Source organism: Passer montanus, unplaced genomic scaffold (genome assembly GCF_014805655.1).
Source record: "Passer montanus isolate IOZ18808 unplaced genomic scaffold, ASM1480565v1 scaffold70, whole genome shotgun sequence".
Lineage (NCBI taxonomy): Eukaryota > Metazoa > Chordata > Aves > Passeriformes > Passeridae > Passer > Passer montanus.
The window spans coordinates 3,920,933-3,943,989 of NW_024372148.1; the positions used below are offsets into that span (position 1 = coordinate 3,920,933).

A 23,057-nucleotide genomic window follows, 5' to 3' on the forward strand; every position below is an offset into this window, starting at 1 on the left:
ACTCATTATTACAGAGATTGGAAAAGGGCTCCACATTCAAGAATTACTCCCCAGATGTGGTTCAGGAAGCTTCTCTTTACTTTCTCCATGCTGCAATTTGCAATTTCCAGCTGAGATCTCATAGTCAACTGTTTGAGCACTTCAAACCAACAGAGTGGAGCAGCTTACTTTATCTCAGCAGCTCCCAAATGTTTCAGACAACAGCCTCCTCCCCTTTTTCTGCAATGGTCTAGACCCCTGTGTACCACTCACACGTGTATCGACTCTCTGTCCCAGACCCAAATCTCTGTAAGCCAACTACACCAGCCTTCCCTCCAGATGTAGCTATCTGCAGGGTTTTTTTTTTATTCCTGTTCCCCTCTTCCCCTGGGAAAGAAAGAAAGAAACAAACAAAAACAAAAACCAAACCCAACTCATATTCGGCAAGCAAGCAAAGTGGACAAGTCCCAGCCCATTTTTTTTTTCCTGCTTCCCTGCAAAAAGGAAAACACCAAAAGAAAACCAACTATTCAAATTCTATCTCCTCCCATTTTGAACATGGCCCCCTACTTTTTCAACTAACTGTAAAGCTCTTTAAGTCCAGGCAGCAGGGCATTCTCCAATCTTTGCTGTCCCACGTGGCACCTACACAGGAATTTCAGAGGGGGACTGCCTCTTTCACCTACAACTCCTGCAGCTACCTGGCTCCTGCCAGTGACTCACATCTGCCAGGAAGACTTTTGGCCCTGCACTCGGCTTCTCCGCGGGTTTCTTCAGCTCAATGCATCATCACCCCAAGGGAAAAAAAGGAAACATTGGTTGCCTGAGTCATCGAGTTGCTGTAACACGGGGGCACACTTCAACCTGTGCCACTTACTGAGGTTCTCATCCCAGCATGCCAGCTTGTAAAAAAGAGCCTTGGAATGCTCAAGGCAATGAATAAGAAAGGGGAAGGCATAAAAAGCCCAAGAGTCTCACTCTGGGGACGTGCTACTGACCTCCAGCATACATGCTGGGTTCCCCCCAGGCAACTCCACTGCAGCCAGTCTGCTGTGGAATATCTCAGCCACTTTTTGGGTTTGGGTTGTGGTTGTTTAATTTTTATTCCAACAGAAGAAAAGGAAAAATCTGCTAAGCAGATAGTGGTTCTTCATTGGCAAGCATATCTTCCTCTTAAGGATCCAATTTTCTTGTCTCATTCCTTCTACTGGAAATGCAAAAATCAGCTTCTCCCTCCTTCCTAGGAGAGAGGGACTTTTTGAATCAGCCGAAAGGAGGAAATCAGAGCCCTGTGCTATCTCAGCTGCTCCTCCAGTTCCTTAAATGTTCTGTATATGTAGTGATTAGAAAGACACTGGTTTAAATGAGCTTCCCGTGTGGCCTTACCTCACCTGTCTGAGGCATTCTGAGGCATTCTGAGGCTGGAGCTGGAGCGGTGCTTGCAAGGTTAATTACCGGTGAAAGGTTAAGCAGCTCCTGCCTTTTGGTTGTCTGTCACCACTTCCTTGCTCAGATGAGATGTCTGATAAAAAAGAGGGCAGGCTGGGAAGCGTGTTTGAATGCCAAAGGGGGCTGTAAAACCTTCGTGCTGGTAGGACCGCTGGGATCCAGTCTGGGATCAAGAGCTCAATCCTGTAACTAGGCAGCCCGCCCTAAGGCTGCGGTTTCACAAGCAGCTGTCAATGCTAGCAGCTCCCTCATGCCAAAAGGGGAAGGCTTTCCCTTCCTCCTCCCCTGTCTGTTCTTATCCCCATTCCAGTCACACGGTCCTCAGCCTTTCTTGCTCCGGTAGAATATGACAGTTTTCCCACTGGCTTTGTTTGGGAGGTTTTTTTTGTGTGATTTTTTGTGGGTTTTTTGTTGTGGTTTTTTTTTTTTTCTTTTGCTAACTCAGGAGGTTAAATTTGCATGTCTGCGGGGGTCCCTCAGGCGCTAGATGGAGGCTGGCACGGTTAAGGAGCTGGAGAACGCTGCTGGGAGTGGGCAAAGGAAGTGCAGAAATTAGTAGGAGAAGCTTCCACTCTCTGATGACAGTCATCTCCCAAAGCTGCAGCCCCACAGGACACTCTCTGCAATTAGTGGAGTGATCCATTATCAGCTGAGTTATTCCGTGAAAAAAGCCATAACCTAGAAGCACGTAATTTTTCACATAGCTTCAGACAAGAGTCACTGCAGCAGTTTTACTGCAGTGGTAAATAAACATGGCTAAATTAACAGAGGGGTTAAATCTTTTGGGGTTAAATCTGTCCTACTCATATACTCCACCTATGTGAATGCAGTTTCTCCTCCCTCCCCAGATTCCCCAGTTCAACAACAATTCGTGCCCAAGCACTCCTGTTTATATTCACCACAACCTCCAAGGAGAGTAAATTTCTGTAAAGTTTGTGTTCTTTCAACAATGGCATTTGCTAGCAAGTTCACACCGACATCAGTGCTTCAGAATGCTGCCACCTTCTGTGGAAAACTGGAAAATTACTGATATTCTTCTATCCCGTGCAATAAGTTTTTCCAAATTTTGCAATTTAATGCTTTATAAGAATGCCTGCTACTTTACTATTTCCCTGCTGTACAGAAAATTACCATTTCATGGAAGTATGGAAGAAAATATAGGTTTATTTGCTTCATGTTCCTAAGAAAGAGACGCGGGAAAACATAATTTTAAATTTATAAAGATAATGGTAACATAAAGAAATGCTTTTATCATCCTTCAGGAAATTTACATGCAGCCTAGTGATTAAAATATCCTTCATCTGGAAAATATTCTATTAGTTACTGAAGGAGAGCAGCAGACCACACGTGGCTGCATTCATTGTAAAGTCACAGCAGATTATCATGCATTAAAGAAGAGCTACAGGGAGTTATAAATAACATCTCCTCCTATCAGCTTTAAAAAAAACCCCCAAAACTTACAGCTGCTGAAAGTTTCTATTTATCCAGTGCAAACTGTGCTTCAATGAAGTGTGTCCAGAAAGAGGACTTATCAAAGAAGGCAGTTCCTTGTTCCAGTTAACAGAGACAGAAAACTTTACAGACAAAACAGAGGATCTCCAGGTAAATTTGATATTTATATGAACAAATTTATGCTAGTCAGAAACTTGACAGCAATTTTCAACAATCCCATAAATGTGATAACAATAGAAATCACTAAAATGTTTTGAAGATTATAAAACAGACCTAGAAAGTTTATTATAAAACAAAAATAACCCTTTTAAAAATACTTCAAGCATTAACAAATGAATATTTGCAGAACCAAATAATAAAATACTCCTTTACAACAATGAACTGTAACCAGAAATTGTAAAGGAAATCAGAAATCTCTGAGAAACCCCATCACATACTACCTTTTCTTCTAAAAGTTTTCATGGCTATTGGCTGCAGTTCATCACACTGTTCTCCAGTGGTGTATACACATCCCTAGGTGAATTCACAGTCAGATAAACTGAGGCTGTGTCTATACTGGCAAGTACAGACTGATAGGAGGGGGTATGCAGAGCAAAGATACCAAATGTGGAGATCTTGATACACTTATGTGCATTTCAAGTAGGACCTAGTCCAGGTTACCCCTAGGACAGTAATATGGATGGAGCACAGTAGGTATGCATGAGGTACCTCTGCATCAGTATTCTAGATAGGATCAGCAGCTCACTTTTGAAGGGAATCCTCTGATGGCTCCCACTTACCATCCAGGGTCTTGGACTGTGCATAATGGATTCCTTTTGGAGGAAACCAAGCCCACAGTTACACCCCCAGAACACACTCAATCTATTCAAACTCCAGTTGTCACTGCATCCGTAGTGACAAAAGCTGGACTGCCACATCAGTGGTGTGGATGTCAGATCTTCAGCTTTTTCTTCAGAACTTCTCATACTTGCCAATGCAGACAACAAGCTCAGACACATAAATATCCTGAGGCAAAGAAGCCATGACATAAGGTTTGGTGAGGTATAAACACTTTACAAGTGTAGCAAGGACTGAAATATCCTAGACCATGGCAAAAATCACTAATAGGTGGTTATGCTAGAGAGCGAGTTGTGAAACACTGTGCAGAATACACAGAACAACAGAGCCAGCTGGCACCTTCAGAGTTACTGCTGGACTGAGGAAATCAAAACAAGTTGGACAAATGGACTCAAAAAGGCAGCTCACTGAGTTGAACTCAATGCTCTGGAGAGAGGAGTGGACATGGTGCAGGACCAAGTCACACCCAAGAACCCTCTTTAATCTCCCAGACACAGACAAGTACCCATCCTGCTTTACAGCTAAGTGACATACACTGACACTGTGACAAACCTGTCCCAAGGGGGTTGGCAGCTGTCGGCAGAACTGCACAGCCGAGTGACCCATTTCAAAGGTGTCTGCAAACCTATTTCAAAGGTGTCACGTTTGCCCCTTGAGAGAAGGGGCCCACAAACACTAAGGAAACGCTGCTGCAAGCACATCTGCTGTAATACCACCAGGAATTTGGTGGGACTCAGAATCACGGAAACACAGAATTGGCCAAGTTGGAAATGACCACAGAGGGTCACCGAGTCCAACCTTCCTGCCCAAGCAGGGTCATCCTAGAGCACATGGCACAGAATTGTGCTCAGATGGTTCTTGAATATCTACAGTGAGGGGGACTCCACAACCTCTCTGGGAAATCTGTTCCAGCCCACATTCACACACCCAGTAAAGTTCTTCCTCATGTTCATGTGGAGCTTCCTGTGCATCAGTTTCTGCCCGTTGCCTCTTGCTGCTTAGAACCACAGTGGAGAGCCTGGCCCCATCCTCTAGACACCCTCCCTTTAGATATTTATACACATTGATGAGCCTCCCGTCAGTCGATTCTTTTCACTTCACTATGGCTGCCAGCTGTGAGGTGTCAGTCACTGACACAGCGCAGGCCGACACCCCAGTTACTTCATCCCACTGGCCCCATGGCACGTGGCACTGTCTTTCCCCTTGTTTTTGGCAAAGGACAAGGCTCAGACAACCTGCCTGGGTGCCTGGTGGTGCGAGTGGGCTGAGCCACGGGGTATCACCGCCAGAAAGGGAGCTTAGAGATCGTCTGCTTCCAGCCTCCTTGCATGGGCAGGGGCATCTCCTGCCAGACCAGGTTGCTCAGAGCTCCATCCAGCCTGGCCCTGAACACTTCCAGGGATGGGGCATCCACAGCTTCTCTGGGCAAGCTGTTCCAGTGCCTCATCCCCTCGCATTAAAGAATTTCTTCCTAATCCCTAACCTAAACCTACTCTCGCTGCGTTTGAAGCCATTCTCCCTTGTCCTGTCAATACGTGCTCTTGTAAACACCCTCCAGTGCTTAGATGCGAGTTTTAATTAGTACCGTCTCTGCATTCCTCACGTAACATTCCCACACGGCATACACCCTCCCAGGCGGCTGCGCACGCGCGAGCCACGCCGCTCCCCGCCCTGCGCGTTCCGTCTCCCGCCGGAAGATGTCCGCTCCCCGCCGGGGAGGCTGCGGAGCCCGTGCCCGCTGCCCCCCGCGCCCCGCCCGGGGCCGAGAGCCCGGCGGCGGATCCTCGGATCCTCCCCGGGCCTGCCCGCCGCTGTCGCGGGGGGAGCGGCCCGGCCGTGCCCAGTCGCGAGCGGGAGCCGTGGCGTGAGCCCGGCCTTATCCCGGCACCCCCGCCCTGCCCCCGCGGCCCCGGCCGGGATGGGGTCCCACCGCCAGGCCCTGCCCCGGCAGGGCTGTCACTGCGGGGCGCTGGGGCGGCTGACACCGGGCCACGCTTGGAGGCCTTCCCTTCCTTTCCCTTCCCTTCCCTTCCCTTCCCTTCCCTTCCCTTCCCTTCCCTTCGTCCTGAGTTGTGCCGAAGGGGCTGCCAGGCGCTGCCGTGGCCCTCAGCCGGGACGGCTCAGGTTCGAGCCCCCCGCGCCCTGTCCGGCTGGTGGGCAGCCTGCCTCAGCCCCTGCTCCAAGGACTGGAAGCTGTGCGGCTCGCGTTTCTCTGTTTTGTTTGCTTGTTGGTTTGGATTTTTTGGGTTTGAGGTTTTTGTTCGCTCTGTTTTGTTTTCGGGGTTCCCCCCCCGCCGTACATCTTGCACCAAACCATTCTTTGCTCGTGTTCTAGTTTGTTCCTGCACTTCTGTGTCTTCCCTGCTTCCCATAATCCGGCTTTTACTAGAGGGTGACTTCTCCAGGGCAGAGACTGCCAGTTCTGGAATGTCTGGAAAAGACTTTGCTCTGTTGTACAAAGTATTAGTAGGAAAGAAATTACCATTCAAGAGCTCTGTGGGAGGAGAGTGTATTTTTTAGTTGCCTGAGAAGGAGTACCAGCAAGGGAAGTTCTGTACTTTCTGTTTTGTACTTGTAAGTCTTCCCCGAGTGTGACATGTCATGTCTGGAAAAAAACAAAGGAGGTCCAGGTGTATACAGTGTCATGATATTCTCAGATTCTGAGGGTCAGTGTTGTGCTCTAAGAGACCAAAGACCTGTTCAGCAACTAGGGCTGCTATTTTCAGGAGGAGTGACCATATTGCATCTCTGACGGGTTTCCTTTGACTGGTGGAAGCCCATAGACTTGTGAGGTGTTGTGGAGCTCATGAGCTATTAGAATGTAGGCACGCAAATTCTACTTCTGCTCCTTAGAGAGAGACATGAAAATAGCACCACAAAAAGTGCTGTAAAAGATTGCTTTCCTGGGTAGAATTAAAAAAATATACCTCAAATACGGGCTGTTTATCATGTATTTTCTTTAAAGGAGAAGGTCAGAAGACAGTGCTGGTGTCTGGAATCTGTGTTTTTAATCAGCTTTTTAACAGAATTACCAGTTTTGCATGGTTAGAAATGCTTTCATAGATGGAAAAATGAAAATGAGGTTAAGGACAATCTAAAGTCTAAAGAAAAGAAAAAGTACGGTTGCTTACTTCTTCCTGTTGGATAATGATGAGTTATTAAAAGGAGCTTAACATAAGTATCTTTCAAGTTGTTGTGGAAAGACATACATTTGTCAATACTGGAAGTCATACTTTAGTTGTAATGAACTGAAAGTGTCTGGTCTGTGTTACAAAATCGGTGAATTGTTCCTGTTTGACCTTAAAAATATGTCAGGTTTAACTTCAGATCAGTTAAGGTTTGAAAAGCAGTGTAGGTTTATAGAAACTTGTATATAATCTGTACGTCTGTCAGTGACAAAAATTGATAGGTAATTCTTGATTGAAAAAGGTGATGTGGAAGTTCTGACCACTGGGTCTTCCAGTAAACTTTATTTTATAAAGTTATTAGTAAAACTTTATAGAACAATTATTATCTCTGCCATAATACAGTGACGGTGTCTTTGAATAAAGGAACTGAAAAGTTTCACAAGTCAGAAATGTATATGAAAGGGATGATCAGCCAAATCTGTGAAGATATTTTTATCAAGAATCTCTGTTAGCTTTCAGACTCTTGTGCCGAGTAACTCCTGCATTGTTAACATCATTTCAGTTCTCCTGAAAACATTGTCTTTAACTGCCCAAGGCAAATGTCTCTAATAATGCTACTCTTTAGGCTTTCCATCTCTGATTTGTAGCTGAAGTCATATTTGAAGGAACAGTTGTAGGTGGTTGCTGATGTCTGTAAAATTCTGTTGTAGCAGCCACAAAACTTGGTAACTGAGTCTAATGGATTTATTCCCTGTTGCTGTGAAGCACAGAATTGACAGCAGTCCCACGTATTTTGCCAGCTCTGAAAGAGAGCAGCACACTATTTTCTGAAAAAAGGTTGAAGACTGAGAAACTTCTTTTGAATTGTACTGTTGCTTGCCACATTTCAGAAGGTAAAATGGTAGCGCTTAAGACACTGAAGTGACAAAAATTGTTGGATATGGAAATAAAAAATAAAATTTATCTGTTGTTTTTTGGTTGGTTGTTGGTTTGTTTTTTGTTTTTTGTTTTTTTTTTTATTTCCTTATCAATGAAACTCTAAAGGTAAGCATTGTTTGAGGAGATGGAAGAGGGTGGTAATTCAGAATCTTGAGTAGGAAGTTCTGAAATGTCTACTGCATGAACATTTTCTATTCTTCATAGGTGGCATGAAACATCCTGTTTGTAAGCATATGCATAAGGAATGCTCTTGTCACACCTTGATAAGTTACTTTGGCCTAAACATCGATTGCCTCTTGTAAAAACCTGTAAGTAAAATGAGTGTCATTTGATTTGAGATTGCTTTAATGATTTGCTTTCTGATTACAGCATGATCTGGCTGTAAAAGGAAAATGAATATATAAAAATGAAAAGTTATGATATTTGGCAAAGAGTCTAAAAGCTGAGTTGCTTGTTTTTTTACAGAAATGGCAGCTCAGAAAAGGAAGTCTTCGTTAGTAGAACCTTCTGCTAAACGTCCAAAGCTGGACAAGAACAGCAAACCATCTTTGTCAAAGAAGGAAAAAGAAGTGTCAGATACAAAACATGGCTCAAATAAATCAAAGCCCAGTCAGTGTGCAGTGCAGGAGAAAGCTGTGCTCAAAACCTCTGTCAAACCAAACAGGTCAGTGACAAAAAAATTACATAATTCTGCATTATCTTGATAGACTACATTAGAGCAGAAACAGTCTAAGCAGAGGAAATCTGAGTTAAAGATACAGCAAGTAGTTAAATAGTGCTAGAAGGGAGATCAGATTCAAATTGTTATGTTTGCTGTCTGCTACATGATTTTTCTCTGGAACCATCTAAGTGCCTCGAAATCCAGAAAGACCTCCTTCAAAAAAGTTTCTGAAGCAAAAATAAATCTAATATTATCTGTCTGTATATATGTAACTTGTACTTCATTTGCAAGTCAGAAGCATCAGTGATTAACTGCTAGAAATGTTACAAAGTATTCATCTGAGGTTCATAGTTTAGTCTTGCCAGGCATAAAAAACATTAAATACAACACTTAAGAGTAACTAGGTGGAAGTGAACACCTTTTAGAGATAATTCTTGAGGAAATTCTTCCAGAAGTACTGAGAGTATAAGATCTAGTGTTTTAAAAAAGGAAAAGAAAGAGGTAGAGAAGGAATGAAAATAATCTTATGACAGATTCTACTTTCTGTATGTTGAAAAAAGTATTATTTGACTCTTTCAGTGATAACACCAATGAACCTGAAGTAGGAACACGCATGACTACAAGATCATCAGCACTCAACTCAAATAATAAAACAACACCTGGCAAAACAGTTCAACAGCAGCAACCTAAATCTGCAAAAAATAAGGAGGTATGCCAGAAAAAATCTGTGCAAGAAATTCCTAAGTCAAAATGCTTAATTGCACCAAACGAGCCAGTAATGAGGAGATCACAGAGACTGCAGCAGTTAACACATGTGCATGTTCCAGCAAGATCCCTGCGCAGCAGAGAAGTTAAAGAAGAAAAAGTTCCAGAAGTTAAGCACAGTAGCCAGGCAAAAAAACACACTCACAGTGTTGCAGCAAAACCACTGAAATCTGCTGGAGGGAAAACGGAACAGAAAAACACAAAGATAAAGCCAAACAATACAAAGGAGGATAAAGAAGTACGTGTAGAAGTGACCAGATCTCTGAAAGAGAAAAAGTGTAAAGCAGACAATAGAAAGGATAATTCCAGTAGCTTTCAACAAAATCTTCAAGGGTCCTCGTCATGTCCTGCTGAGGGTCTTCAGGAAGTCAAGAAAGACCAAACGGGCCCTGTGTCTCCTAATTCTAGCAACACAAAGAAAGTGGAAACTGCTTCTCTTAAGCCAAATTCTACAGCATCTAAGGAAAAGCAACAAACACATCAGAACATAAAACCCAGTACAAAACCAAAAAATGCTTCACAGCCATCTGTAAGTGAGACAAATGTGGCTGATCAGCCAGAGAATGATGCAAAATCCAAAAGGGTGAGCATCCTTGAACTTTGTGAAGAAATTGCAGGTGAGATTGAGTCAGATACAGTAGAAGTGAGAAAAGATTCCCCTAATGCAGAGGATAGCAAAGCAGAAGAAAAGCACGATGACACACAGTTACAGCAAAGTGAAATGCTTACTCAGAAAGAACCCAGTCAAAGTCCTCAGTGCAAACGGTTTTTCCCTAGCAAAAAAGCAAAGCCTGTCAAATGCACTCTGAATGGTAGAAATAACTCCTCAAACAAAAACTCTAAATGGACCAAAATTAAGTTGCTGAAAGCTAGTAATGTGAAGCAAAGTAACTCAAATTTTCCAAATGTCCCCAAGCTTCCTTTTTTAAAAGATTTCCCTGAAGTTTCAGAGGCAAGTCAAATGGCTGCAGAAGCAGAGCTTTCAAAGGCACAAGGCAAGCTGTCAGCAAGACTGTTTGAGAATGAAAGTACAACTTGTGCACAGGAGAAATCACATCCTTCATCTGAAAGAGCTGAAGCTAAAGAAGTGACATTGGAAACAAAACAGCCCACAAGGAAAGGTGCAGAAAATGGTCTGTTGCCTAACTTGACAAAACATTTATGTGAGCCAAGACCTGATGAGGTAAGTTATTTTAATTATGGTGTATGGTAGGAGGGTGTTCTAAATCTATTCTGTTTTCTGAGAATCCCATGCTCAGAATTGTTTTAACAATGACTTTCTTTTACAGTAACTTCAAATTTTCAAATGTATTAGAGATTTACTGCTGTATTGTTATAGAGGGGTGATAGTAAGCTGAAAAATTAATTGATTCCACCTTCCTAGATTCTGTTGTTAACTAAATGTTGATCAATAAAATTTTGTGCTGAGCCAAAGGTTGTATGGATTCATATGGACACTTCAGCTTCTCTAGCTGTTTTGTTTTGCAAAGTTGTATTACACCTTTGGAGTAAATGAACTTGTTTTCTTTTCATTTCCTTGTCTGAATGTGTTTCTACTAGAATTTAGGATTTTAAGGATAACTGTGTTTTACAGAAAACATTTTACAAGCTTGTATATAAAATGGAAAAGTTTTTTTTTAATTAATATCACAAACTTCAATATAGACTAGCTAATAAGTTTCATTTTGTCTTAAACTGACGCTGTATTTAAAATTTTAATACTTAGTTCAATTAGTGGTTTTATTAATAGGTTAAAGGCATTGAATAATTTGGACATTTATAAATTTAATGTTTTCTCTTTTGCTTAGAACTTTCGATTACATTTGGAATCAAGTCCAGAAAGTTCTCCAGTAAAGTGTGTTACAGCTCCTAGACCACCAAAACAGTTAAAAAAAGAACCCAGAGAAAGTGAACCTCAAGGTAACTGTCTACTACAGATTTCTGTACTTGATTTGATCAGTTCTGTGGTAAGGACAAGTCTCCCTTTAAGAGGAATGGTTCACAGAGTAAGGCATAGCTGGTGCAGAACTCAAGTTCGGGAGTTGGAACTTTTGACCAGGGGATTTTGCATTGCTTTGTGTCACACCCAGGGCCACTTGAGTAGCACTGAAATGTGCATTCTAGTCAGGGCTGTGGAGTAGGAAAGACCAAATTCTTTCCTTTTCCATGTTATAAAGCAGTAAAACTTGCATATTTCTTCTCTTGGCTTGGTTTTTGTTAATTCTCGGCTCTGCTTCATTTGAATGAGTATCTGCATTTGTTTCTTCTAAATTTTTCTACTTGATCTTAACCAAATTATTGATTGAGTAATCACTCCCCTGTTTTTATTATGTAGTCTTCATTTATCAGCAGGTGAAAGCAGTTTTGTCAAAGCATATGATGAGTGTGATGTGAATATTTTGACTGAAGTACATTTGACTAAGAAGTACTGTCAATAAATCACTAAGGTGTCTCTTTGTTATTTTTTAATGTTCTTAGTGGTGAGGGGTTTGTTGTGGGGTTTTCACGTATTTTTTAAATCTGAACCTTAGTTTGAGTGCACTGTTTTATTATTTAGCTTTACTAAATAGTTGGAGTTTTTTTCCTGTCGTAGGATAGTTTTGAAGGGTAACTACTCTTAATTTCTGTTACAGAATTAAAAAAAAATTTTGCTGTTTTTGATTGTTTCTTTTCCTTAAGTGTTGTAGAACATGTCTCAGATGGGGACATACTGTACATTTATGATTCTAATAAAATACAGACAGCTATTTATGTATGTATCAGTATAAACATATTTAAACTCCTGTGTAGTTTACTGCTGGCCTTGATTAGCTTATGGCAAACTGTCCTCCAGAACTGCTGTCAAAATGTTGGAGAAAAATGCCTTTTTTTAAATTATACTTGGAGAAACATGCAAATACTGCCTCAAACTTGAATATTTTTTATTGGCCATGAACAGATTGCAAAATTGTTTTGAATGTGTTTTTTGAAAATCACTGTGTAACTCAAATTTCCTTTGCAACTGAAAACTTTATAATGAAGTTATAATTTTTGATTAATTGTAGATTTGGCTCCCACACAGTTGATGCAAACTTCAGTAACGAGTCAAACTTCTGAATCTGAGAACAGGTATGGTATTTCATACATTATGAAATTGCAGTAACCTTGCATGGATAGAGTTATGAGAGAATTTATAAAACAGTTTTCTCCCAGCTTCAGTTTTCAGCTTCAGATAAGTGACTTGTCTTTGTAAAAACAGACTTTCATTTTATCCCATTGTTTAGGGATGTTTTTACTTTGCTAAGAAAGTAATGAAGATATTTGTAGCTGCACATTTATTTCAAAAAGTATTATTTAACAGAGTTGGAAAAACATTTATACTGGTCTCTTCCTCAAATCAGATGAGAACCAGAGAGTAGGGGAAGGATTTGCCACGTGATTTTCATGTACTGAATTATTTCACTTACGTCTGGAGTTTTTCTGCTCTTTGTACTATGGGAGTGTTGTACATGTGAATTTTTTTTAGGTGAGGAGGAGGGGGTTTAATTCAGAATTTTCTGATTGCTGTGAAATGAAGGTGTCAGCAGCCATTTTAAAAAGAAATAGTTCTTAGTACTAAAATTGTCTTACAGTTCAAGTTTGTATTTTAGCCTTAATGACATTGACTGTTACGGTTTTTGAGCAGTTCTGTCATAGGCTCTGGCTTTAGTCAATTACAAGATAAGACAAAAATTTCTTTGTACCTGATACCTCGAGCAGCAGCAGTTGTCAGTGTGTTGTTACTGTTTTCTATATTCATAATGGGGACAAGAAGAAATGTTTCAGGTGATTTTCAATACATCTCTCTGAGGCCAGGTTAACAATTCTGACTAACCAGACCTTTAGTACATGTTGAAAAACTCTACTACTATGGTACTTCACTGAAGACGGTTGGTAAGGTAGATGCAAACTAGTTAAATGAGTGGTTTAAAATGTATTGATAAGCACTGCAATAGCTTTGATTTTTTATATTTTTAGTCTCAACTGACAGATTTATGGTGTCTACTTAAATTTATTGCCTCTCTTACCTAAACAAGATTATATTGCTTTACTATTATCTGGATCTATATTTTAATTCTGAGACCTTTCTTACCCTGCTTTCTATATGATATCCAAGATTTAAGCCATCGTTCTTCCTGTGGTAATCTTGCCATTACATAGAGTAATCTGTTACCTGTGTGCATATCTACCATGTAAATCTCTTTAGGGCTTTGTAGGAAAAGGCCCACCTTGAAGTAGTTACATAAGGCAAGTTTTAGAGCACATGAGGGAAATAAAAAAAATGACTCCCGATTTAGCACAAAATGCTGTTTTAAAAATGTCTGGCAAAAGTTAATTTTTTAAAAAGCTCACTGGATTAACCTGCTGCCTGTGCTACAGGAGGTGCCCCAATTAAGTTTGCTCAGAAACAGAAAAATATGTAAATACCTAGTTGAAGTATGTGTATTTTTGTGTGTGTTTTGCTTTGGCAATCTCTACGAGTTTTATCCAAACCTGGAACAAATACAATTTTTTTTCCCCTGAATACAGGAGCAAGCTCATAGAATAGTTTTGGTGATAGTTTATTGTATTTTCCAGTGTTTCTTTCAGCTGTGACAAGGGGAGGTTTAAACTGAGTAAGATTGCAGTGCTACCGATGCATTTACTCCTTGGGTCTTCCTCCCTTCCCTGCCACCTGTTAGAAGAGAATAAGTTTTAGTTGTAGGGATTTGACATCTGATTTAGACTTGTGAGAATATATGTGCATGGTCTGCTTTAGTAGCCTGATGTATGATACCTAAATCTTACTTTGGCAATACATAGCATCAGGTGCCATTGGTCATGCTCTGAAAGTGCCTCTTTTAAATGCTGCTGTTAATGGTTGAGACTAACCTACCCACTTGATAATAATTTTTTATTTTTCAGAAACCAAAAAAAATCCACTTGTAATTAGGCTAGTTACAAACTGTGTTTCTTTATGAATCCTTTTTTTTTCCTTATTTTTTCCATTTAAATTGCATGTTAAAATATACAGGACTGTTTTATTTAATTAATTTGGATTTGCATCTTGGTGAAGTTTGTACTAATCACAACGTTTTGAGTATCTAGCATGACGTGTATAAGCAGTTCCATTTTTAACATGAAATATATTTGTATTTCAAGGGCTCCATTGTCAAATCCTTCATTAGCATCAAAATGCAGTAACTTGCCATCATCTGAGGAATCTATTCAGAAACTAAAAGAAGCAGGAAAAGATGGTGATAAGCAGCTGATCACAGTAAGTAATACCATTTTAGTAAGGCTTAGAGCTTCTTGGAGAAATTATTTCTGAATTTGCAGTGCTGTGGTTTAACGTATTTGTCTAAAAATCATTACTTATACATGCTACTTATCACCGTTGTAAATGACTTGTAAAAGTAGAACCTGTACTAGATTGCCATTCAGTGCTGATGGGAAAATGGTGTCAGCAAGCCTTAATGTTTAACATTTCTTGTTAAAATAAATTTCTGCCATTTTAAAATAGAATAGTTTTTTATTGAAAATATGGAGGGAGAGTGAATACGCCTTTACTTATGTGTAAATTCTCACTATCTTAAGATTTCAGAATTATAGGGGGAGGTGCATATGGTAGGTTGTGTGCAGAATTAGTATCAACAGATTTGTTCCTGTGACATTAGAGTGTCCATTCTTCTGAGACCAACTTAAAGATTTTCCAGTGCATGCCCTTATTTTTACCATAGTATTTAAGCAGTAGTACCAGTTGGGTTATTTATTCTTACTCTTTTGACTATTAGCTACAAAATACAGGTTACAAGAAAACATGAAATGAGAAGGGAGTGACACAGTTGTTTTGGTGTCGTGTAGGGTCACACAGCCTGATTGTGAGACGGAGTTTTTGACCTTGGTTTGTGTTTTCAATAATGCACATGCCAGATAATCCTTGAGAAATGAACAGCTAGAGAGGGAGAGGAGTCCAGGCCATTATGAAGGAAGGAGTTTTCTTATGAAATGATACCTCTAACATATATTATTGGAGGTGTTGCTAAGTTGTTCTTTTTTCATGTAATACGTAGATTATACACATGTAAATATTAACTGAAATAGAGCCAAATGAATTCTGAACACTCTGTTATATCCATACTGAAATATTTTAAAATCAGAGCTTCTAAGATCTAAAGTGATAAATATATCCTCCAGTTGTCTGATGTTATACAAATCTAAGCATGTGAATGCCCAGCCACAGGATAACTGAACTGTATCTAACATTTAAGAAGTATTTCAATTACTGTCTCTTTGAAATCCATTTTACCAACAGAATTTAAATGAATTATTAAATATCTTAACTACAGTAAAAGGGCTCTAAGAATATCCCTTTTAATTTCTGTGAAACTAACTTAATTTTTACTCATACAGTGATAGAACTTGGCTGAGAAGTTGCTAGAATCTTTGACATGAAGAAATACAGAACTTCCTGCTTGGCTACTGAAGGGGGCTTGTGTAGCTCTTTGCAGTGTTTATTATACAAAGAGGTTTTTTGCGAGTTACTGATTATTCTGGTAGTATCCTTCTATTCAGCTAGAATTAGGAGAGTAATTTTTTCTTCAGGTATACAGCAATAAAAGCTATTTACCAAGCAAAATTTTAAAGAAAGGTTCATTGATGAAGAACATTGGAGAAAATGAGGAAGAATGGGAGAGACTTGGTTTGTGGTTTTCTATGAGTATTTCTGGAAAATGCAAGTGGATATTTAATTTCTAAATGTGTAAGTAACAGCTTCACAATCTATTACATAGTTCAGCACTTCATACAAATCCAATTCACTTTGATTTCGTTGAGTTCAGAGTAGACTTTTTATTGTGTGGAAAGGGCATTTTAATAATGCCTGTATTTCAGTTTACCAAGAGAACATTAGGTAGAGTATTGGTCCATTATTCTTTTACCTTGGGGAAAACTGCTCTTTTGTCAAAACATGTAGAAGAACCCAAATATTAGTTAAGCCACTTTGTAAAATGCTGTCCTTGACCTTGGTTACAGTGGAGATGAGACATAGTTATGTTTAGAGTAGTTTGTGCCAGCTTCTAGAGGTGAAAAGTAGCTAAATTAACTTCTAAATTACTAGGCTTTCCTCCTACAAATACTCAAAAGATTTTGGATTATATGCATATAATAAAATAAGGTACTTTTTGTAATTAATAGTTTTGCTTGCAAAACCATGGTGAGATTTTAAAATGTGGATTTTGAATGGCAGGGCTTATTTTTCTGTTGTTAGTAGTAATTATTTTCAAAGGTGTTTATGTAGTTCCATAATGATCCTGTGAGAACAGAAAAATGAGTGATACGGTTTAAAAACTGCTGAGGTTGAAATTTCTCCTATGTAGAAAGCAGTCTCACTAGGCAAGGTCAAATCTCTTAAATTAGCATTTATAGTGTCTAAAAAATTATAGTTAATAGCTAGAAATCATTTTTATTTCAAGTTTCTGGCATGTTGTATTAAGAGAAGCAGTTTCATTATTCTTTACCTTGAGCAAAGTTGGGAAGTCATGCTTTTATTCTTTGCAAGAGACATTTAATTAGTGCTTTGTTACACTTTTTAAAAAACACTAAACGCCTGAAAAATGCAATTTAGTTCTCTCCAAGTGAGGTCTGATTCTTTTGGAGATATGTCAAGCCAGTCCATCTTAATGTAGGTACAGAATCCTTTTCTCATTTTGTAACCAAAGCTGAAAAACAAATTATTTATTTGACTAGTCACATAATGCAAAATTTTTGTTTTGCTGCTTTTATTATTTTGCAAGTGTGAGTTTGACTCTGTCCTTTTAAATTTTTTGGTAGTATCTGAGGCTCCGAGTCTGGAAAGTTACAGTATTGTCTGTTTATTCTAATCTTTTTGGTCCCTGAGCTATATTTAGAGAGGTGTTATGGTAAAACTGGGCTTTGTTTTTCACAATGTGCTTTGGGTTTTTTATATTTAATCGTTAAAGATGTATCTTAGCTTCTTTCTTCTCCCATATGGTTACTACAGTGAATAGATTAATTTTCTTTTTTTTCTCAAGTAATAATAATCTTTAACAAGCTTTAAGGCTGTTTGACTAACAGAAGTAAAATAACACAAATTCTGTTTGTAGAAGAAATAATAGCTGCACTTGCACTGTTCTCTTTCCTAGTAACATCATCAAGTTATCTGGGCAGCTTTCAAACATAAAATTATCTCATTTTATAAAAGTACATCTAAGTCAAATGATGGGTTTGTTTCTGTTCAGATTTGCTTGCTGTCACACATCTTAAAACACAAGTCTCTTCAGAGCACAGAACTTAGCTGAGAACAGAAAAGCATCTAATGCTCCAAGACACTTCATAAAGCAAGCAGTGCCAGGAAATAGTGGTGTTTGAAGTGATATGCAAAGACTTAGGTTCACACTAAAGAGAGTATGATCTCTTTTAGGGGAAAGAAATTCCTCTCTTTTCTTTCCTCTCTCTTAGGGGAAAGAAATTAAGATTGAGGCTAAAAATTCATTGTGTTCCAAATCTGTGACTTGGTGTTTGGTGTAATAGTCTGCTGAATATTTGTGAACTTCAACCTCTTACACTTCATTTAAAGGTTCAGTTGGTAGGTTGTCAGGTTGCATGAAGCACCACAGGAAGCTTTGTAGAGTAGTGCACTGAAATTGTTCTTTACTTCGCAATTACTTGAATGTGATTTGCAAATACGAGAGCTTGAGTATGAAATCATCTGTTCCTTTAAATTCTGAAATGGGAAGAAATACAAATGCACAAAGCATGTGTTCTCAGTTTTCATCAAATGAGAGATGCTGTACAAGCAAGACAAGGAAAGTCAGTTGTTTTTGTCTTGTAAAAATTCTGCTTGCCTGTCAGACCTAGGACAAAACTTTGACCATAAAAATAAGAATTGATAAAAGCATTAATGCTACAAAGAAATCTCCTAAATTATTACCTGTGAAGCACAGGGATACTTGTTCCGTTTTGAGGTTTGTTCCTTTGAATTTGACTAGTTTGAAAATAAATTAGCAGTTTTAGGAAGGAACATATAAAATGAATGAACAGTGAAAACAAATCACTGAAGTGACAGAGGGATAGGTTTGAGTTACACGGACTTTTTTGCCTTTCTACAGCTCTGAGTTAATGCCTGGATGCCAGCAAATGTGATTAATGTAGTTGATCCTTATAAGTATCAGCAAGTGCATGGATCAGGATTGCTTCATGGAAAGTGTTTTTGATTCTGAGGTTTGAGTTGGTGCTACATGTGGATGTGATATGCATGCTAATCCAGTCTATGCATTTGGATATCATGCTTGAATTTTTTTTCCTTACATATATATATTGATTGAAGTTGAGCATAGTTTCCTGCTTGACTGAAATAGGTTATATATGAAAAAAATATTTTTCTTTAAGGAGAAAACACAGCCCTTAGTGGAAATAAGAAATGTAAGAGTAATTTCTTACAAGAAGAATTTCTGAAGAAACTTGCATAGCAATCATTTGAAGTTGCTATTTTCTTCCCTGAACTTGTATAGTCTGGTTAGGCAATTTCTCTGAAGATTCAGAGAATGGCTTTTATGCAATCTTTAATTGTTCTCATTAGCTAAGTACTGCCTCTCTCCTGTCCTCTTAGCCCAGAGAAAGCGAGACACTGAGTACTTCGTAAGCCAAAAGGAGGGATTTTGGTAGTTGTGAGCAGGTTTTTGTCCTTCCACACCAATGGTGCTCTCTTCTTACAGGGGGTAGTATGCTCTCTTATTATAGAAAGCGAGACACTGAGTACTTCGTAAGCCAAAAGGAGGGATTTTGGTAGTTGTGAGCAGGTTTTTGTCCTTCCACACAAATGGTGCTCTCTTCCTACAGGGATAGTATGCTCTCTTATTACCACTTCTTCCCATTTCTTCTCCTCTGCAGCAACCCAGCTTTGTCTTGCAAATTCAGGTGGGCTGTTCTTGGTGTCCTTTGTCCTGAAGGGAGGTGAGAATGCTTTGTAACATTAGCTGGGAGCCGCTACAGGAATTCTGGCACCGGGGCTGCTAACACTGCTGGGGGTTAACCCTGGCAGGCAGCTAAGCACCATGCAGCTGTTCCCTCATTGGCCCCAAGTAGGATGGGGAAAAACAGTTTCATAGGTAAAGCAAAAGCTGTGCGTGCAAGCAAAACAAAATAAGGAATTCATTCACTGCTGTTTGTCAGCTTGCTGATGTTCAGTCTTCTCTTCATCATGTGTAACTATTAGGAAGACAAATGCCATTAATTCCAAACATCCTCCCCTTTCTCCCTCTTTCCCCAGCTCTTACTGCTTGGCAGGATGCCTGATGGCATGGGATACCCCTCTGGTCAGGTGGGATCTGCCGGTCTTGGCTCTGTCACCTCCCAACTTCTTGGCACCCCCATCCTCCTCACACAGCAGTGTGAGAAATGGAAAAGGCCTTGAGTGCTGTGTAAGCACTGTGCAGCAGTAGCTGAAACATCCCTGTGTTATCAGCCCTGTTTTGGTCACAGATCTAATACACAGCTCCATAGCAGTTGCTGTGAAGGAAATTAACCTTATCCAAGCCAAAACCTGTGCTCATCAGAACACTTCCTGTAATGTTCCTGCTTAATTCTTTTGTATGAGTTCAGAATGGATTACCTGTCCATCGTAAATATTGCACAGATTTATTTTCTTACTTTATATTGCTTTTCGTATTGCTTTAGCCAACAACCAGTGAAAAGATAATTTCATGATGGATAATGACCCTCCATTTTAATTTTTCAAATATGTTAATGAAAATTAGATGTATCACAGCTCTGAAAGCTTCAAGTTGATTTATATCCTTTTGTTAAAATAGCTTTGTAGGAAGATGGGCACTGGTGATGGGTTGGGATTTTTTGGGGTTTTTTTTCTTGGTTGGTTGGGGTTTTTTGTTCAAAATGAAGACTGGATTTTATTCTGAGTTGGGACATGTCTTGTGATCTTCCTGGTCAGCAAGGGGATCTATCCATCGGTTTCAGTCATGAATGCATCTTTCACTGAAATAACATTCTTTGACCTTCTAATTTACTGCAGAGAGCCCCAAAATCTTTGTGTTGTTTCTTCCTGCATTTCTTGTATTTCCTTTCCAGCCTGCCCATTTCTCTGGCTAGGCTTTATTCTTTGTTCTGTGAAAAGGCAAGAGGAAAAAACAGTTTTCCTCTAACTAGTACTAGGTAATCAAGAAGGAGGTGACCCAGTCTGTGACTGAAGAGACCGAAAAGAAAGGAAGAAAAAAAAAAAAGGCCCCTTTTCATCTCCTACAGAGGCACCAAATGCCTTTTTTGCTTGCAGGGTTCCTTATTGCACATATGGAGGATCAGCAGACATGCATCTTCTCAAAGAAGATATTGGTAAGACTTTTCTTTCTGTCTAACACCGAATTAAGAAACCTTCTGACGTTAAGGCAGTATTGTCTCAATGTTCTGTTACAGTTAGCCTGTAATAGAACAGTGGATATCCTGTACTTCAGGATTGCCTGAGATGCTGGAATTCTTAATTGCCATGTACATGTGCAGAATTTGCTTAGGAAGTAAAAGTATTTTTTCTCTTCATCGTTGTTTAGAAAACTGAGTTGTAAATGGAATGACAACATTTTTTTACTGCCTGAAAACCCACATTTTCCTGAGTATTGTTGCTCTGAAAAACATTAAGTTCTGAGAGTCAAACCTCTTGCATATTTTTCTAGTTGTGACAAGTCAGTACTTTATTTGTTGGTATCTGATGCTTGCTGAGAAGATTTCACCCTCCACTTTCAAGTCCCTGTTATATTTACTTTCATACATAGTACAGAAGGTGCTGCTAGGTTATTGGGGTTTGGGTTTTTTTGTTTTGATTCTGGTTTTGTTTTGTTTGGGGTTTTTTGTTTGGTTTGGTTTTTTGTGTTTTTTTTTTTAGTTGTTTCATTTTGGTTTTTGGCTGGTTGTTGTTGATCTCTTCCCATTAGGAAGGTCTGGCAAGCTTGAATGCAGTATTATGATTTGGGAGCACTTCTTTCCTCTGGATGCATGTCCTTTCCACTTTTGCTTATGCAATGACATCACTTTAAAAATAGTCATCCTGTAGATATTTTGTTGAAGTACAAACATGTATTCATCATAATTCCTGACTTTATTTTTCATGTATTTATTTGTTGTTGCAGTCTGTGTTGGATTTTAAACTTACCTGCATTTAATTTTTGCCCAAAGCATTATGTCCTGTGCTGTGGCTTTGAAATAGTACTTCAGTTATACAGAAATATTCTTCCTTGTCTTCAGGAGACTGTGAAATATTTCCTAAAGGCTATAGTCCACAGTTATTAGGGCTACACAGTTTATAAGATTGCTTTAGATACTACCATGTGTGTTTTTCTGATAATTTATGAAACAGGGTTTTCATATTAACCTCTGTGGGTAGCCCATTGATACAACTGAATGTGTGTAGAATAGTAATATCAGTGGAATCCTTAAAAAAATCCAAACTAAAAAATCTTCCCCTGCAAAACTCAAAGCCACTGATACCAGCAACATCTGAGAAAGTCTGACTGTAAAATACAATATGGCAGTACTATTCCAGGGAACTAATCTGTTCCTGGAAAAACAGCATTTGTATTTGCAAGGCAAGATGGGATGAGCTAGGGAGCTGGACAGCTTTGAGGATGTCCTTGCCTTGAGTTTTCTAAAGATTGCTTCCTGCATAATTAGGGTTTCCTTGGTTTGAGATTTTTTTGATAGTAAACTTACAGGTTTGTTTCATACCTTTAGCTTCTTGATGATTTGAACAGAAATTGTCATGAGACTTAATGCAGTACCAATACTTAAGACTTGCTTTATGTAGCTGATTTTCTAATTTAAGTGGTGGGGGGTTTTTTGACATATATTCCAAGCATCAAAATACGCTTCCTTTTCACTTATCCTACTCAAGGTGTAGGGGATATGTTCTCCATCTTCAAGATAGGATTATTAAATCTGGTTGAGTGGGTTCGTCTTCAGATGGTCAGCTGCACTGCCTTTTTCATCTTTCTTGTATTAACTCTTGAAATGCAGTGTCTTTTGGTGGCTACTTTAGTTTTGGTGGGTGCTTTGTTTTGTTGCTTTAAAGGAAATCTGCAAGTGAAATAAAATACGTTTGGTTCTATTTTTGGACTTTTAGAAAGCTCATCTTATTCTGACTTGACACATCTAACCTCAGGGTTCATCTTTCCCTTTTCCTTCAGAAGCATAGTGTACTCCTGTTTCTCCTTCTGTATGTGGTAGTGATCTGTACATTGATGTTTGGTTAAAGCAATCACTTCCTAGATCCAGCTTCTTTCTTTTGGCTGAGTTCCATAGATGTGCTCCTAAGGAGATGTTCAACTCTGAATTTGTCTGGCCTGTTGTGCCTTTATACCTACACTTTAGATGTGTGTTAATATCTCTTGGAAATAAGTTGCGGCTGTGTGGAGAATTGAACTGTTGTCTAGCTTGTAGATGTGTCTTTGAAGATGGAAGGAATAAGAAATGTTTTGTAAACACTTCTGTGTTGCAAAATGCTTTCTTCTGTAAAATAGGGGGTTTTTTTACTATGAATATTTTCAGCTCTTAGAAAAAAAAAATGAAGTTCATGTGATCTGTTTCCTTGCAAATTGTGCACACAGGTCAGTTTAATGTTAAAATCATTCTCAAATATTTTTTTGCTTATGTACTGTACTGGTTTAGAGTATACAGTAAGTTCCTGTTCCTCTATTGCTTGTGATGTATTTGAAAATAAATTAAAAGTGACATTTATTGCTGCTTACATAAGCTCAATTTCCAGATGTAGTTAAAGAGGGAAAAAAAGTAGTTGAGCATTAAGCTGTAACTTAAACATGCCTTTTTTG

At 39.2% G+C, this 23,057-nt stretch overlaps 1 protein-coding gene across 2 annotated transcripts in view; it reads left to right on the top strand.

The window, feature by feature from the left end:
* Positions 1-7,912: 7,912 nt before the first annotated feature.
* Positions 7,913-23,057, top strand: part of ESCO1 (establishment of sister chromatid cohesion N-acetyltransferase 1) — a 31,652-nt gene continuing 16,507 nt past the window's right edge. The window contains exons 1-6 of one of the 2 annotated variants that reach the window (XR_005629943.1): positions 7,913-8,092; positions 8,250-8,448; positions 9,025-10,393; positions 11,019-11,130; positions 12,255-12,318; positions 14,371-14,485. Coding sequence is in view for 1 of the 2 variants with exons in the window: in XM_039730095.1 (XP_039586029.1) it covers positions 8,252-8,448; positions 9,025-10,393; positions 11,019-11,130; positions 12,255-12,318; positions 14,371-14,485 (1,857 nt within the window). In the remaining variant the exon portion in view is untranslated. The remainder of the gene's footprint in view (positions 8,093-8,249; positions 8,449-9,024; positions 10,394-11,018; positions 11,131-12,254; positions 12,319-14,370; positions 14,486-23,057) is intronic. The other variant, XM_039730095.1, reaches the window with a different exon arrangement.